The sequence below is a fragment of the Mercenaria mercenaria genome, chromosome 5 (assembly GCF_021730395.1).
Source record: "Mercenaria mercenaria strain notata chromosome 5, MADL_Memer_1, whole genome shotgun sequence".
Classification (NCBI taxonomy): Eukaryota; Metazoa; Mollusca; class Bivalvia; order Venerida; family Veneridae; genus Mercenaria; species Mercenaria mercenaria.
In genome coordinates this window covers 10,600,463-10,614,615 of record NC_069365.1, presented here as the reverse complement: position 1 = coordinate 10,614,615, position 14,153 = coordinate 10,600,463, and the positions used below count along the sequence as shown (strand labels likewise).

Below are 14,153 nucleotides of genomic sequence, written 5' to 3'. Positions count from 1 at the left end.
CAATACATTAAGTTTCAATACATTTAAAATTATTACGATACATAGAATATGTGATTCTAATTCAAGCTAACGGTTGTCGTATTATTTTTAAAGGTTTTATCTCTTACTACCTCACCATACCTGATAGTTCCAGCAAATAGCACGGGTTCTTGTGTTATAGTAGACATCTTAGATCGTATTGTGCTTAGATGAAGTGCAGATATGTCCTCCCCGTCAATGACGATACTGCCAGCTCCTAACTCAACCAACCGGAACAATGCAGCTGCCAATGATGATTTTCCTAGAAACAAGAGTTAGTAAAAGTGTAACGAGAACCAACAATTATACTTATTCGATGCTTTATATGTACATGTAAAACATTTTGCAATTCGATGACCGAGCGCGAAACTCTTCTAGCACCTTAAAAATAAAGAACAAGATACAATGGTTTCGCGCTCATTCCTGAAATTATCTTTCTTGTGAGACCACAAAGTTCAGTCATGTGTAACACATAGGTCCACAGTTATTACACTAAATTAAATGTAAGTTAGCCTTGATCAGTTTCAATACTATGTCCAGACACGGCAAAACAAAAACTGGAGTTTTGAGAATCGTGTCCGAACTCGGGCTAATAACCTTCGACCAATGTATGTAGTCAATTAAACGAACTAAATTTAATATGTTTAATATTTTCCAGCATTACTAAGGGAGAAGGCATTGTACATAAATGTCAAAACTGTCCATACAGACCAACCGTTCTTGACGTCTTTAATGGAATGTAGTCTTTATATACAAGTTAAAATACACTATAAATGTAAAAATAAGAAACTAAATAACAGTCTTTACTGCTAGGTGGTCTCTATTCAGACGTTGTTTTATCAAAGGTTTGACTGTACATTATACGAAATATGCTACAGCTTTCGTGGTTGTATACACGAGGACAACGAACTTGAACGGTTGATTACCTGCTCCAGTCCGACCAACGATACCGACTTTCTCCCTCGGACTGATGACAAAATTGACACTGCTGAGGACTGGATCCATGTCTGGTCGGTACCGCATCACGACATTATGGAACGATACTGAACCATTCTCTGGCCAGTCTGGTTTTGCAAACTTCTTTGCATGTTGTGCCTCTGATGATAATGTCTGTTACAATGGTAATGATATAACCAATAAAATGTTATTTGTCCTTATTTTTACTAAGTTTAGCTATAGGGATAATTAAAAAATATTTTTAGCAGAGATCTGTTAATAATTTTATTAATGCCGTGTCACTGATAAAATCTTAAGCTGTTTGGATTGGTTAACTCTTGATATTAAAATATGCTATCTGTATAGATTGTATTGTAATTTCATTTAGAATAAATCCAGTGATAAATATTTTAGTAGTAAAGGAAGATCAAATATTAGGCCAAAAATTTACAAAGTGGGTCACCTTTACAAGATACGATGCGAATGTTGCGACATTTATCATAAAACAGACTTACTGTATTGTATTCGTGAAGTCTCTCCACTGATGTGAATCGGGCCTCTGTCTCATTCATTAATCTGACCAGAAACTGAACAATACTCACAGTCTAGATGATAAAACAGGAAAGATATTTCAATTTACATTTATATGAATTAACGTATAACATGATATCTGACGCCTTGCCCTATCTATAAATTTAAACTGTATTCAAATCGATGACACCTACTTTGATAAATATAATTCTTCTTTTTATTATTATTTACGAATATAATAGTAACAGAGATTCAAAAGAGGGCTATGGTCTAGTGTTCAGAGTAGAGGGCGCTCATCCGAAAAGTCGTGGTTTCCATCTTCTCATATAGCACCTGTACTGATTGTCCCGAGAGTTAGATTCGATGGCGATTCGGTTAAGGTTCCAGCTTTCGAAAATGATTCAGTAGTATAAAGTTAGGAACATGGTGCGAACAAAAATATAACATATTTAACAGTAGATATAGCCTCACCTTTCCACATAGTCCAAGAACAAGACCAGCCGACGCAGGAGGAATAAGACCCTTTGTGAGAACAAAAATAAGACTGGTTGATACTGTCATCATTCCTGCCATAAGGTCAAGTCGGAGTCCAATCCATCTCATACTTGCATCAAACAGGAAGATGGACATGGAGGCAACATCCCCGACTCCTGTACATCTACATCAATTAACAACAATATATTTACAGCAATGAAATAGTATCACGTTGTCAGATTTATCAGTTTTTTTTCAATACGTGTCATTTGCATCTTCTTAAGCATAAGGTCGCCGACTTCAAATCACTCGCTCCTATCAATGCGTGTTCGAGATTTGCTTGGGGCTTAGAATTGTTCAAGTGAAAAAGCCATCCAGCTGACTTACAGAAGGTAGACGGCTCTAGCAAGGTGACCCGCCTGGACAAATTAATGCCCAGAGGTCTTCCTCCACTACTAAAAGCTGGAAAGTCCTCAGGGTGTCTTTAAATGTGTTCACGTGACGTTTAATCTATCAAAAGCGAGATTTAGAGACCTTTTAAATTTTGATGTTAATGTCTTTCTTGTAGATGCTGAAAAAAATAAATACGTACTTTTCAAAGAAGCGTTCCTGTTGTCTGTATGCAACGATTGTCGGCAGTCCTTGGGATGTCACATTCACGTGACTTATAAGTGGAGATCGTGATATATTCTCTAAGCGCTTGAGCTGCCGCACAGAAACAGTAGAAATTTGTTTCATGATGTAAAACACAATAACCATTGGTACAATAGCAATCAAAATCCACGGTGTGATGAAAGCGGACATTGCGACCGATAATAGAACCAGCGTAAATATTTGTAAAAATGAGTTGGTTACTTGTGGTATAAACACATCACCTGAAATATGTACAAGTAACGGAATGAGGCAAACAAAGTGAAAAATTAAATCTTGTATATGTAACTGATACATCACCATGCATGACTCTCTTTGGTTCACTTAGAAGCTTTAATATGTAAGAATTGTTTTTGAAAATACATAAAGTTACAAAAGACACCAAAAGCAAAGCGTAACATTATTTTACTTTTAACCATTATCATTTTTCCTCTACATACTGCATAAATATCTATTTCATGTAAAGTTTATATTATGGACTATTTATATAGAAATTACCTTCGTCTAAATCTTTTGAGAAACGATTCAATATCCTTCCGACTGGGTTTGAATCGAAAAAGGACATTGGTGCCTTCATTACTTTATCCAGACACTTTGCGTGTAATCTGTTTGACGCCACAATTGAAGCCTTAATAGAAAATGTAGAAGTCAATTTGTACAGTATATGTTTATTAAACTCACACATATTTTGCTGTTGTAAATTTACCAAAAACATATTAAACTATTTTAGAAGCATTACAGTTTAACTTTTAATTTGCATTATATACGTGTAAAACCTTGTATCTTTTGTACTAAACCTATTTATCTGTATACATTATTAAAATTTTATATATCTTTATTGTGGTATATGTACTGTCAGAATGACTTATAGGCGAAATTGCGACTTTATAATGAGTTTATATAAATTAATACTATTAATGTATTTGGAATACTTTGGCGCCGATGAAACTCTTGAAAAGCTGGAGAACAATGATGCCAGCCAGGGATGAAATATACACAGTAAAATACGTGTCGTAACTAAACATCCCACTTTCTGAACCTTCCGGTAACTGGGCTGTGGTTCCAATAGATGCAGTGTATGCTGTACTCTCTGTTGTAGTATTTCCTTCCTGGAGATTATTCGGTTGCGAAGGCTGCAAAAGAAAGGGATAACGCTAAAAGCTAATTCATTCCACTATGTGTTTATAGCTCTTGTTCCTCATTAATGTTGACTTTAATGGGAGTACAGATTATGCATATGAAGTCAATACCTTCCGTAGAAGTCCCCTGCCAGTACATAGTGCAATGTCTACTTAAAGATATTACATTATATTCGTTTTTCACTGAAATATTTGCGGTGAACGCCAAGAAGAAGAAGAAGACTGAAATATTTTATCATTAGATATCAATTGAACATTTAACATGTAAAAACTGAGCATTAACTACATTTATCTTCACAAAATATTAACATATAATGAGTTTGTGAAGCTCCATTCTAATTCTAATGTCATGTAGTAACTGTCATTTCTTTTAAGCACAGTATAGGCTGATAAAAAATCTCTTGATATTGATGTAAAATTTACACATACATGTATATTGCTAGAAATATCATAGAAATAGAAATGTTCTATTTCGAATATCTGTATTAACCTATTGTTTATGTACTGTCCAGTAACATATATCAAAATATTACATATTTGATTATATATTATTATATATTAATATTAATAGCTATTTGCTCCTGGGAAGAGGATTTCTGCCATGTAGTTTAAACCTTTTTATCGATTGTAGAGAAAATTCTCAAATATCACATTAACTACATTGATTTCTGATCAGTACTCGCGCTTAAGGTCTGATCTCCCTCTACTTATGATTCAAACCCACAGCCCGTCGCTCTAAACCTGGCACACTGTATTTTTAATCTAGCATTATTGTGTATGAAAATTCACATTCAATTTGTGTTAGAATACCAAAATACCAACAAGAAAGTAATCGACAGTCTCTGCAAATCTGAACGCATTTTATCATATTAAAGAATGACCTACTAAACTAAGAGACGAGATCCATTCACTTAGCCACCAGTCACTGAACACGAGAGATCCAGCTGATACAAAATATGCAAAAATGACGAGGAAAGCAACACACCAACCACCTGCAGCAAGTATGTAAGCATTATACGTGCCGAAACCAATGTTACCAATAGCTGCTTCCTCAGTCAACACAAGCTTTCCTAGAATAAACAGAATAGTAATTGCATTAAACAGAACAGTGACTACAATAAACAGAACAGTGACTACAACAGACAATTGCAGTCACAAGAAGGAAATATCTTTAAAATCGATGTATGCTCCCCGAAGTATGATTACTGCATTTTAAAAGAACAAAAGCATCGACTGGGCAGATATCTAATCTTCTATGAAACTGTGCTGAATTCCAGCGGGTAAATGCTGAGAAATAAAACAGTAAAAAGCGCCCGACCGATCGTAGCATGAGGATAATAAGAGTATCTCATCTTCAGTTGACAGTGAAGCTTCCTATGAATTCCAGACAAAGGTTGCTGACAATGCTAAGGACAAGGATGGCGCTACAGTTTACAAATGTTGGATAATCAAAGAGCAATAACTCAGTGGAAAATTGCTGAGAAATACTCCGGACAAAAAATGGTACTTTAATAAACATACGTCGGATAATCAGAGGTCAATAAGTCAGTGAAAAATCATTCGGCCGGACCAAAAAATATGCACATCTCCTCTCGGGCTGGAATTCAATAAAACTTCATATAAAGTTTCTCTGCTAAATTCCAGCCACTGGTGGTTTAGAAATACCTCGGATACGAATTGTGGGATGGACGGACAGCCATACGAAACAGCGAAATATATAGATTACAATATACAGAACTGTGATTGCAATAAACAGAAAAAACGGCTACAACAAGAGCTCTGCAAAGCGGAAAATATACGCCGAAATTCTAGATCAGAGGAGGAGGAAATAAAATTCAAAGATTTTTTTATTTATGTCGAGTTAGGAGTGATTTAATGTGGCAGTGGCTGGGGGGTTGGGAGCTTTGTGTGGCTGTGGTGAAGGAATACTAAGTCAAAGAAACTAAAAATGATTTTGGGGAGGAGGCATTCTGTGTGAGGGGACGGGTGTGTGTGTGAGGGGGGAGGGGGGGTAATACGAACTCAATTTGGGACCTTTAACTTTGATCCACCACCCAAGTTCATGTATTCTGCACACCGTCCCATCATATATGGCAAGTTTGAAGTGGTTATTTTGTTATGCTTTGGACACAAAATATGATATACATATTTGACTTTGCTGTAACCCTGACTTTTGATCTAACGACCTGGTTCATGCGCTCGAATACAGAGGCACAATAATATAAAATTTGGGGCGGGAGGTTGGGAGAGGTTAATTCAGGGGAACGGTTGGGGTTGGGAAGTAATGAGGATTGTTGCACTCCTAAAATCAACTTATCCTCACCCACCTTTATTGTAAAAAAACAAAGACAAATATCAAACAGGGAATGCCACGTACCGAAATCGCAGCCTCTCCAAAACGAAACCTACAGCACGCAGACGTGCACACCACAAACACACACACACACATACACATATACGTGCACACAAACAAAGCCAACACACGAGGAAAACACGAACAAACAAAGGAACACACACACATACACGCGCACACACACAAAGCCTACACAAGAGGACAAAACGAACAAACAATGGAACACAGTGGGGCACCGCCTTGGAACGGTCAGTGGCAAAACAACCACTGTAAGTTCAAAGTCAATACCTTGAATCTTTTTGAAGTTGTGCTGCTAGCACAAAATACAAAGAACATATTTAATTAGTCGTGACCTTGACCTTTGACCTAGTGACCAAGTTCATGCGCTCTGTACATCATCCCAACACCACAAGTTGCCTATATGCCAAGTTTGAAGCTAATATCTTGATGTTATTCCCTTGACACAAAATATGACAGACAGATTTAAATGTGCTGTAACTTTGACTTCTGACCTGCAGTCCTGGTTCATGCTCTATGTACATTGTCTTATCACCACCTACCTATATACCAAGATTAAAGTCAATACCTTGTGTGGGTATTAAGCTTTGTTCCGGACACGAAAATTTAAGACAGTTTTGACCTTAGAGCTCTATTTGTGACATTAACCTTTATTTTATCGGCCTAATTGATGCACTCTGTACATCATTACATCGCCATCTGCCTATATACTAAGTTTAAAGTCAATAACTTGAACAGTTATCAAGGTATGCTATGTACATTTTATAGGAGGGTCAAATCTGAGCCTTAATCACCATTTTTGACATTTATCTTTGACCTACAGACCTCATCGCTACCTACCGATATGCCTAGTTTAAAGCAAATTCGTTGAATGGTTACTGAGTTATGCTCTGGACTAAGACGGTCAGACAAACTGAAAGATGGACAGACAGACAAACGCGCATTCACATAAAACGTCCGTTTTTTTTTTCAAAACGGGCGTATAATAAATAGATCAAAGAATACAGAAAACAGAACATTGATTGCAATAAACAGAACAGTGATTACAGTAAACATAACAGTTATTGCAATAAATAGAACTATGAAATGAATAGTATTGAATACTAACATGATCTGCATATAGTGACGATAATTTATCGTAAAATATTTCAATATTCAGTTAACGATGTTGCTGATTGCAGACCTGGAGCGGTCTTCTGCGCAAGACCAGAAGTGAGTGTCAGTTGGAGAGCACGGCAAAAATATGCAAATTATTGTATGTCCACACGCATTTAATGTTTAATATGCATGACATTATATTAACAGACCGCCCAAGGGACTGCTAAAAAGTGGTCTCTTAATGGAATAGTCTCTTAAGGAATTTCAGTCAGGTGAAAGGAAAAGTTATTTTTAACTGTTAATGTAACTGTATTTATTATAAACATACATATATGTATATGTATTTCACAAATTGTGAACATTATAGCTGTATTGTTTGTCAGTTCGGCTGTTACAAAGGCAAAACGTGCTCGCTAATTACACAAGTGAAGAAATGCCCGGCGGAAATTGGTACCCGGTTGCTTAATAGATACATTTGTCGAATACTTTACCTGTCGGGACTACATTAATGTGGTCGCTATTCGTTTAATAAAAAAACCGTTTAATGGAATGAATTTATGTATGAAAACGTTCGGGAGGGATTTTGACCGGTCGTTTAATACAAAAATCGCTTAATAAAGGTGGTCGCAAGTACAATGTCGACTGTACTGAATAAAGGTTAGGGTTAGTATTATCAAAATATTACAAAATGTATACACTAAAGATACTTTTCATTCAAATTGCTTAAATCCAGTGTATACCGGAGTCTGTAATTTATACAGGCGCTCCAGGTCTGCAGTGAGTGACAGTCAACAGTAAATAGTCAGGTCAGTGTAAAAGATACTAACCTTTTCCTCTCTTCTTTGATGGTTTTAGTATTCCATTTTTCTTCAGTTCGTTTTCTTCAGGCTTTGTACTTGCTGCATTAGCACCTTTATGCTTGATGTATGACCCCGGTTCTCCATCCCCTGAACCTGCATCTCATATAATATGCTTACATAAATAAAGTGTATTGAACTACTATTGTATCGAAAATATGATTTATAAATTGTCACGTTTCATATAAAGAAAGAAACACTGGAACTGGAGCGTCTACAGTATTCTGCACTATCCTCCCATTAAAATGTACATACAGTTTTCTGGAGGAGCCGAACGCACGGGATAACATCGGCGATAATAAATAAGCTTACACAAATACAGAGTTTGAAGTAGCTGAGAATGGTGTCTCAGATGTCGATTCTATGCCATGTTGAATAAAAAAAATATGATACAACATGTTGATTAACTTAAAAGCTTATATAAATAAACGTAAACTTAATAATATAAATAAACGTCTATTTATGCTTAATAATAAAATAAAACATTCGAGTACTTACTCTCTGGTTTTCTGGATTTCATGGTAGTTTGATCAAATATTCTAAACATATTGGAGTACAATCCATTCATTGCAAGCAGTTCTTGGTGCTGGCCTTTTTCTTCTATACAACCCTCCTCCATCACTACAACTTCATCACAATGTTTCAAGTACTGAATACAGGAACCATCAAAATAAAGTTAATATTTTTATTTTGTAGTATGTATGTACCAGCAGAGAGTAAATACAGGTATCAAACAAGAGTCAAGGATGCGGAAGCAAAATGCTATACCGGTATCAGTTTTGGTCGAGCAAATTTTATCAAAGTGAAAGGCAATGTTATTCTCAATGTTAATTCTGTCTGCTATGATTTCTCGAATCATTTCAAAAGTGAAAGAATTTTCAAAATAGGCTTTAAAAAAAGAAAATTATGAGCATTTAAATATTTGATCATTATGGCGGCCCTTTTATTTCCATTGCAACAAAAAACAAAAAGGCGGATTTATGACTTTCTAGATATATATTTGAATTATATTTACTTATTTCTTTAATAAATTCTCTACTTTTTCAGTTATAATGAAAACAAAATAACCATATGTTACATCTTACACTAAAGAGACATATGAAATTAACCTATTTTCTAAATAAAGAATTCAGCAGTGTGTAAATGGTGAGATAAATGCACTTAGATGGCTACATCTATGATCAGCCATTTTCTTAAATTTCAAATTGCCATATCTTTTTCAATAGTGGTCCGATTTAAAAAAATCTTTCCGCGTTTATGAATGTTTTTAGGGTGGCTTTTGTATAAAATTAATTGCCAGGCATTCCTTGCCCCTTAAAGAAATGATTTATAGCAGAACCATGTTTAGCATACCTCAACAATACGATGAGATTATACGTCTGCGGGCTAATTTCACGAGGGCGTGGACATTTATTGAGAATTTTTCGCGCCTGATATACCCAAACAGTTTGGACCTGAAACATCATTTATAGTAGATCAAATGTGTTAGCACTTTTTTCAGCGCCTGTTAAAATACGTTGGAAATACTTTATAATTTTCAGAATTATATAGAATTTCCCATTTTAAGTACCTGTAATTGATGTGTAACCAACAGCACAGTTTTATCTTTAAGCATGCTTTTAATGCATGTATGGAATATTTGTTTTCCAACTTTAACATCTAAAGCAGACAAAGGGTCATCCAAAATAAAGATGTCACTGTGACTATACACTGCACGCGCCAGATTCACGCGCTGCTTTTGGCCTCCACTAAGGTTTGCACCACGTTCGCCTATCTGCAATTTAAAATAAATTCACAAAAGTTTACCTTCGTGGTTTCTAATTGTACTATTTTACCAAGGTAGAGATAAAGATGTTTTATACTATAAAAGAATATTCAGAAGCTTTAGATTTATCAGGAAAATCAAGTCACAACACATTAAACTGAGTTGGTGAATCAGAACTAGGACAAAAATCTACAATGAACAGCAAACCTTTCAAAAATTGCCCAAACACTACATGATCAGTAGATGATTGATATGTCGGTAAACATACTAGTACATAGCAATAGAGATTGGAAACAAGGACAAAACAAAACAGACAGTACAGTGGACACCGTTTGGAACGTTCAGAGTCAAAAGCACCATTTGATAGGTATATGGTGATTTGAATATAAAGCCTTTCTCAGAAGCCATTCATTTTTGAGATTCATAAGAACTTTAAAATGAAGTGTACCTCTGTCTCATCTCCATCAGAAAGCAATCTTAAATCTGGCTCCAACCCGCAGCAGTTTATCACCTGTTTATACCTGGAATAAACGAAATAAAATTACATTCTATTCTTTTATCAGTGTTACACGTCAGAAGCTAATCATCCAATTCCGTAAATTAAATTGATATTTCCCTTTCATAGCTTTCTGGGGCATTTTCTTTGGGTACATTTCTACAAGAACGATATTTTAAATCTGGTGTGACAAAATAAGGTTGATAATTTGTTGAACCGGCCCCACACACACCAGTTTTTGAGAGGGGTGGGGGCAGTACAATCTTTTGCCCCCTACCCAACTTTAACCCTAAAAATGATTTTTGTCAGAAGTAACAGTAGGTGAAGATAAAACAGCATTTAGATGTTCTGATAAAGATTTGTTGTTATGTGTATTTTCAATAAAGGGAAGAACGTTTTTTTTATTTGTTTGTTTTTTTGGGGGATTGTTAGAAATATAGGGACAAAATGGATAGGTTTAGCTGGCCGGTCCCCCATTGCCCCCCACCCTTTCCTCAATATTGAGATCGCTCCTACGCCTATGCAATAAACAATGCCTTCGCGTGGTTTACTGTCCGACTGACGGTTCAGATTTAATATGTGCAGGAGTTGAACCTCCAGGGTGTTGGCCCGAGTGTTTAAATATCTTAATGACAAATGATAGTGTACAACTATTAGACTGTAAGAACCTTTCGATGGTTGAAGGTGCAGACTGAGTCTGTCCAACACTAGCAAAAAACTCGAGAAAAGCATGTCTGCCATGCCAGAAATATAGTTATAAACCTATAAATTATGCTAAATTGGGAAAATGTGAGAATATACCTATCTGCATCGAACTCTCTACCAAATAAAATATTTTCCTTCAATGTGGCATTAAATATCCAAGCTTGTTGTGCAACATAGGCAACGTCGCCATTGACAGCCAGGTGACCTTTCTGGAGCAACATCTAAAAGCAAAATTAGTGTAGTGAATGTGCTTGAAATTTATTTGTATTATGCAGTGCATGCATGTTAAACGGTGAGGTTAATTTATTTGATTATGAGGCGCCGCTTTAGTACTTTTAGACGTTTTTTATACCAAAACTTCATTTCAAGAAATTGTGTTCTTAACATAGATAATTATTTATCAAAACTATTTCTTGATATCGAGAAATTCATGTTCTGTTATCAAACATTATTTTTGATATTAATACATACATTTCTGAAATAAGATAATCAATATATTTTTTATCAAAAATTCAATTTTATATCAAGAAACAAAACCTAATTTCATGATTACGAAAGACACTTTCCTTCATATTAAGAAGACATTTTTAATATATTGTAATCAGAAATCCAAGCCATTAGTTGAATTCAAAATTGGATTTTTTTTTATATCAGAAAATCATTTCTTGATTCTTTGATATTTGAGAACAAAGGAAGTCGGGAAGTATGTCACGGTTTTAGATTTGATTCAATCTGGGAAGAATATTTGTAAGTGGTCTGAATTATTGATATAAAAATGTCTGAAAAGTAGTAAAATAGCTCCCCATATTTGATTTGTCTGAAATAAATCAACTAACTATACCACTGAAATACAGTCTAAGCCTATGTCAGACGATTCATCAATTAAGTTATGAAATAAAGAAAATTGATAAAACACTGTTTTGAGCAATGATATATCATCTAAATTTTACTACAGTTAGTTAAAAAATCTAAACTCAACGCACTCTTTTCGTCCCTGTAGCTGAAATTGTACAAGCAGTCAAACGAGTTGTAGTGATTTGGTTGTACATATACAACAAAAAATACAATTTCACGTCCTTGAGACGTTTGCCATTTCCTTACGGCCATTATTAAGTATCTTACCCTTCCCATAACTGCCGACATAAGTGATGATTTCCCGGACCCCACAGCGCCGCAAATACCGATCAGTTTTCCCTAAAATAAAAACGTTGAATAAAAATTCTGACACAGATTTCCAAATGTTAGCTATTTAAACAGAGTACAAATGTTTTCATTTTGATATGTATAAAGGGCCAATTGGGCACGAAACAAAATTTTAATGATATTGTGAGACTCATACCTGTTGTACTTCAAGATTGATGTCCGATAACGCAAAATTGCTTATACTTTCTCTCCTTGACAGGTCAAGACTTGTAACTGAAACATTAAAAAACATCTGAACATAACTTTTTACATATTATATGTCTGCATTGTTTAAACAAAGACGATGAGTATAAAAAGCACAGTTGCTATACATTTTTGTGTTATTCATTTCTTACCACTTATATCTAAGTTAAAAAGAAAGAAAATTCGTCTAAATATGTGCCAAATTCTGTTACATAACCGAAAAGAAAATAGACATGCAACCATGATTCAATACTTCTACATTCCTGGCCATTCGGAAGTAAATACAAAATATGCATGTGCATTCAGGACGGTGAGGCGCTAGTGGGAACACTATTAAAACGTTTTGTAGAACAAACTATTTGCATTCCATAAGTATTACAAAGGGATAAATAGAAGGAATAATTATGGCATTTCGTAAGGAGTAATTGTAAGAACCATAAGAACCAAACATTCTAAGTTTAGAGTTTCAGTATTCATTAAATTCATTGGTGTCAGCTGATGTGAGATATCTTCAGAACACTTGAATCAGTCCTTCAAATCCAATGTTTGAACGCTTTGAGTGGAATATCTAAGTAAAGATAAGCTTAATTCATGAAATATTCGAGCAAGAGTTATTGATCTTGTCACGATATGATGAGGATGGTTTTGCGAAACAACAGTTATTAAGTATATGAAGTCAATCCATATTTAACTCAAAAGTACACGAACAGTATTACCAACTATTCTTAGTAAAAAGGGCAAAATATTAGGAATATTATGGATATGATTACATAAGATGCAGACAAGATGACTAACAACACTTTAAAATGGCGAAAATACATTGAGTGATTTCAGAGATAATAGGAGCGTTTATCAAAACTTCCATTGTTAGAAAAATGATGGCGTAAGTATCAATGATGACACAGAGATGAGCAGATTATCTCTTCTTCCTTTAGTTTATCTAAAACATGTAGACAACCAATCTTGATAAGATAAAAATTAATTTTGATATACATGTACATAAAAACTGGTACATGGTTAGAAATAACCATGAAGTAATTAACAAAGACTGATAAAAAATATACGAATAAATACCGCTTGACTTTCTTTTATTTTTTTCTGCGTCTAATTGACTACTTTGGTCTAAAACAATGTCCCATATGAAATTGGCTGCTTTTATCTCTACGACATTGTCCTTGTTAAATACTTCAGTAGAGGGGATTGAATGTTCCTCCATCAACAACAGACGCTGCAAAACACCATGTAAAAAGGCAATGATAATGTAATACAAATGGCAAGTACTGTGGCTAATTTCTGCAAGCCTCGTGTTGGCTCGTCGGCGCAGAACGAATAAACGAGATGCCTCGTGTTGTCACGTTGGATGTGTGACATTTTTACAATGTCAAATCTCGTTTTTTTCGATCTGGTGCACAAGCCAACACGCTAATCTACATTAATTAAACTTCACATTTTCGTCCGGATGCCAGTGCCAACACCCTTAATTGAAACAAATTGTCTTTTTATGAGTCCGCCTTAGGCTCTAACGCTTTGTAAAGGAAAACTGAAGTATTTCCGTTCGGCACCTAGGATGTCAACTCCTTTTACAATAAGTCAATTCAAGATGAAGAACGGATGTTTTTCTAAACCTAGTGGTAACAATCTGTTACTTTCAATTATTTTATGACTTACATTTTTATATATAGTGTTATATACACTTACGTTCCAATAAAAGTTGGTTAAAAAGCTC

At 35.0% G+C, this 14,153-nt stretch overlaps 1 protein-coding gene across 3 annotated transcripts in view; it reads right to left on the bottom strand.

The window, feature by feature from the left end:
* Positions 1-14,153, bottom strand: part of LOC123558105 (ATP-binding cassette sub-family C member 5-like) — a 28,390-nt gene that overhangs the window by 5,640 nt on the left and 8,597 nt on the right. For 2 of the 3 annotated variants that reach the window (XR_008370877.1, XM_053542642.1), the window contains exons 12-27: positions 13,502-13,655; positions 12,381-12,457; positions 12,164-12,235; positions 11,138-11,262; positions 10,289-10,361; positions 9,646-9,849; positions 8,574-8,724; positions 8,046-8,177; positions 4,635-4,819; positions 3,543-3,743; positions 3,109-3,238; positions 2,552-2,834; positions 1,957-2,143; positions 1,470-1,559; positions 945-1,128; positions 121-280 (exon numbers count right to left, since the gene is read on the bottom strand). Coding sequence is in view for 2 of the 3 variants with exons in the window: in XM_053542642.1 (XP_053398617.1) it covers positions 121-280; positions 945-1,128; positions 1,470-1,559; positions 1,957-2,143; positions 2,552-2,834; positions 3,109-3,238; positions 3,543-3,743; positions 4,635-4,819; positions 8,046-8,177; positions 8,574-8,724; positions 9,646-9,849; positions 10,289-10,361; positions 11,138-11,262; positions 12,164-12,235; positions 12,381-12,457; positions 13,502-13,655 (2,408 nt within the window). In the remaining variant the exon portion in view is untranslated. The remainder of the gene's footprint in view (positions 1-120; positions 281-944; positions 1,129-1,469; positions 1,560-1,956; positions 2,144-2,551; positions 2,835-3,108; positions 3,239-3,542; positions 3,744-4,634; positions 4,820-8,045; positions 8,178-8,573; positions 8,725-9,645; positions 9,850-10,288; positions 10,362-11,137; positions 11,263-12,163; positions 12,236-12,380; positions 12,458-13,501; positions 13,656-14,153) is intronic. The other variant, XM_053542643.1, reaches the window with a different exon arrangement.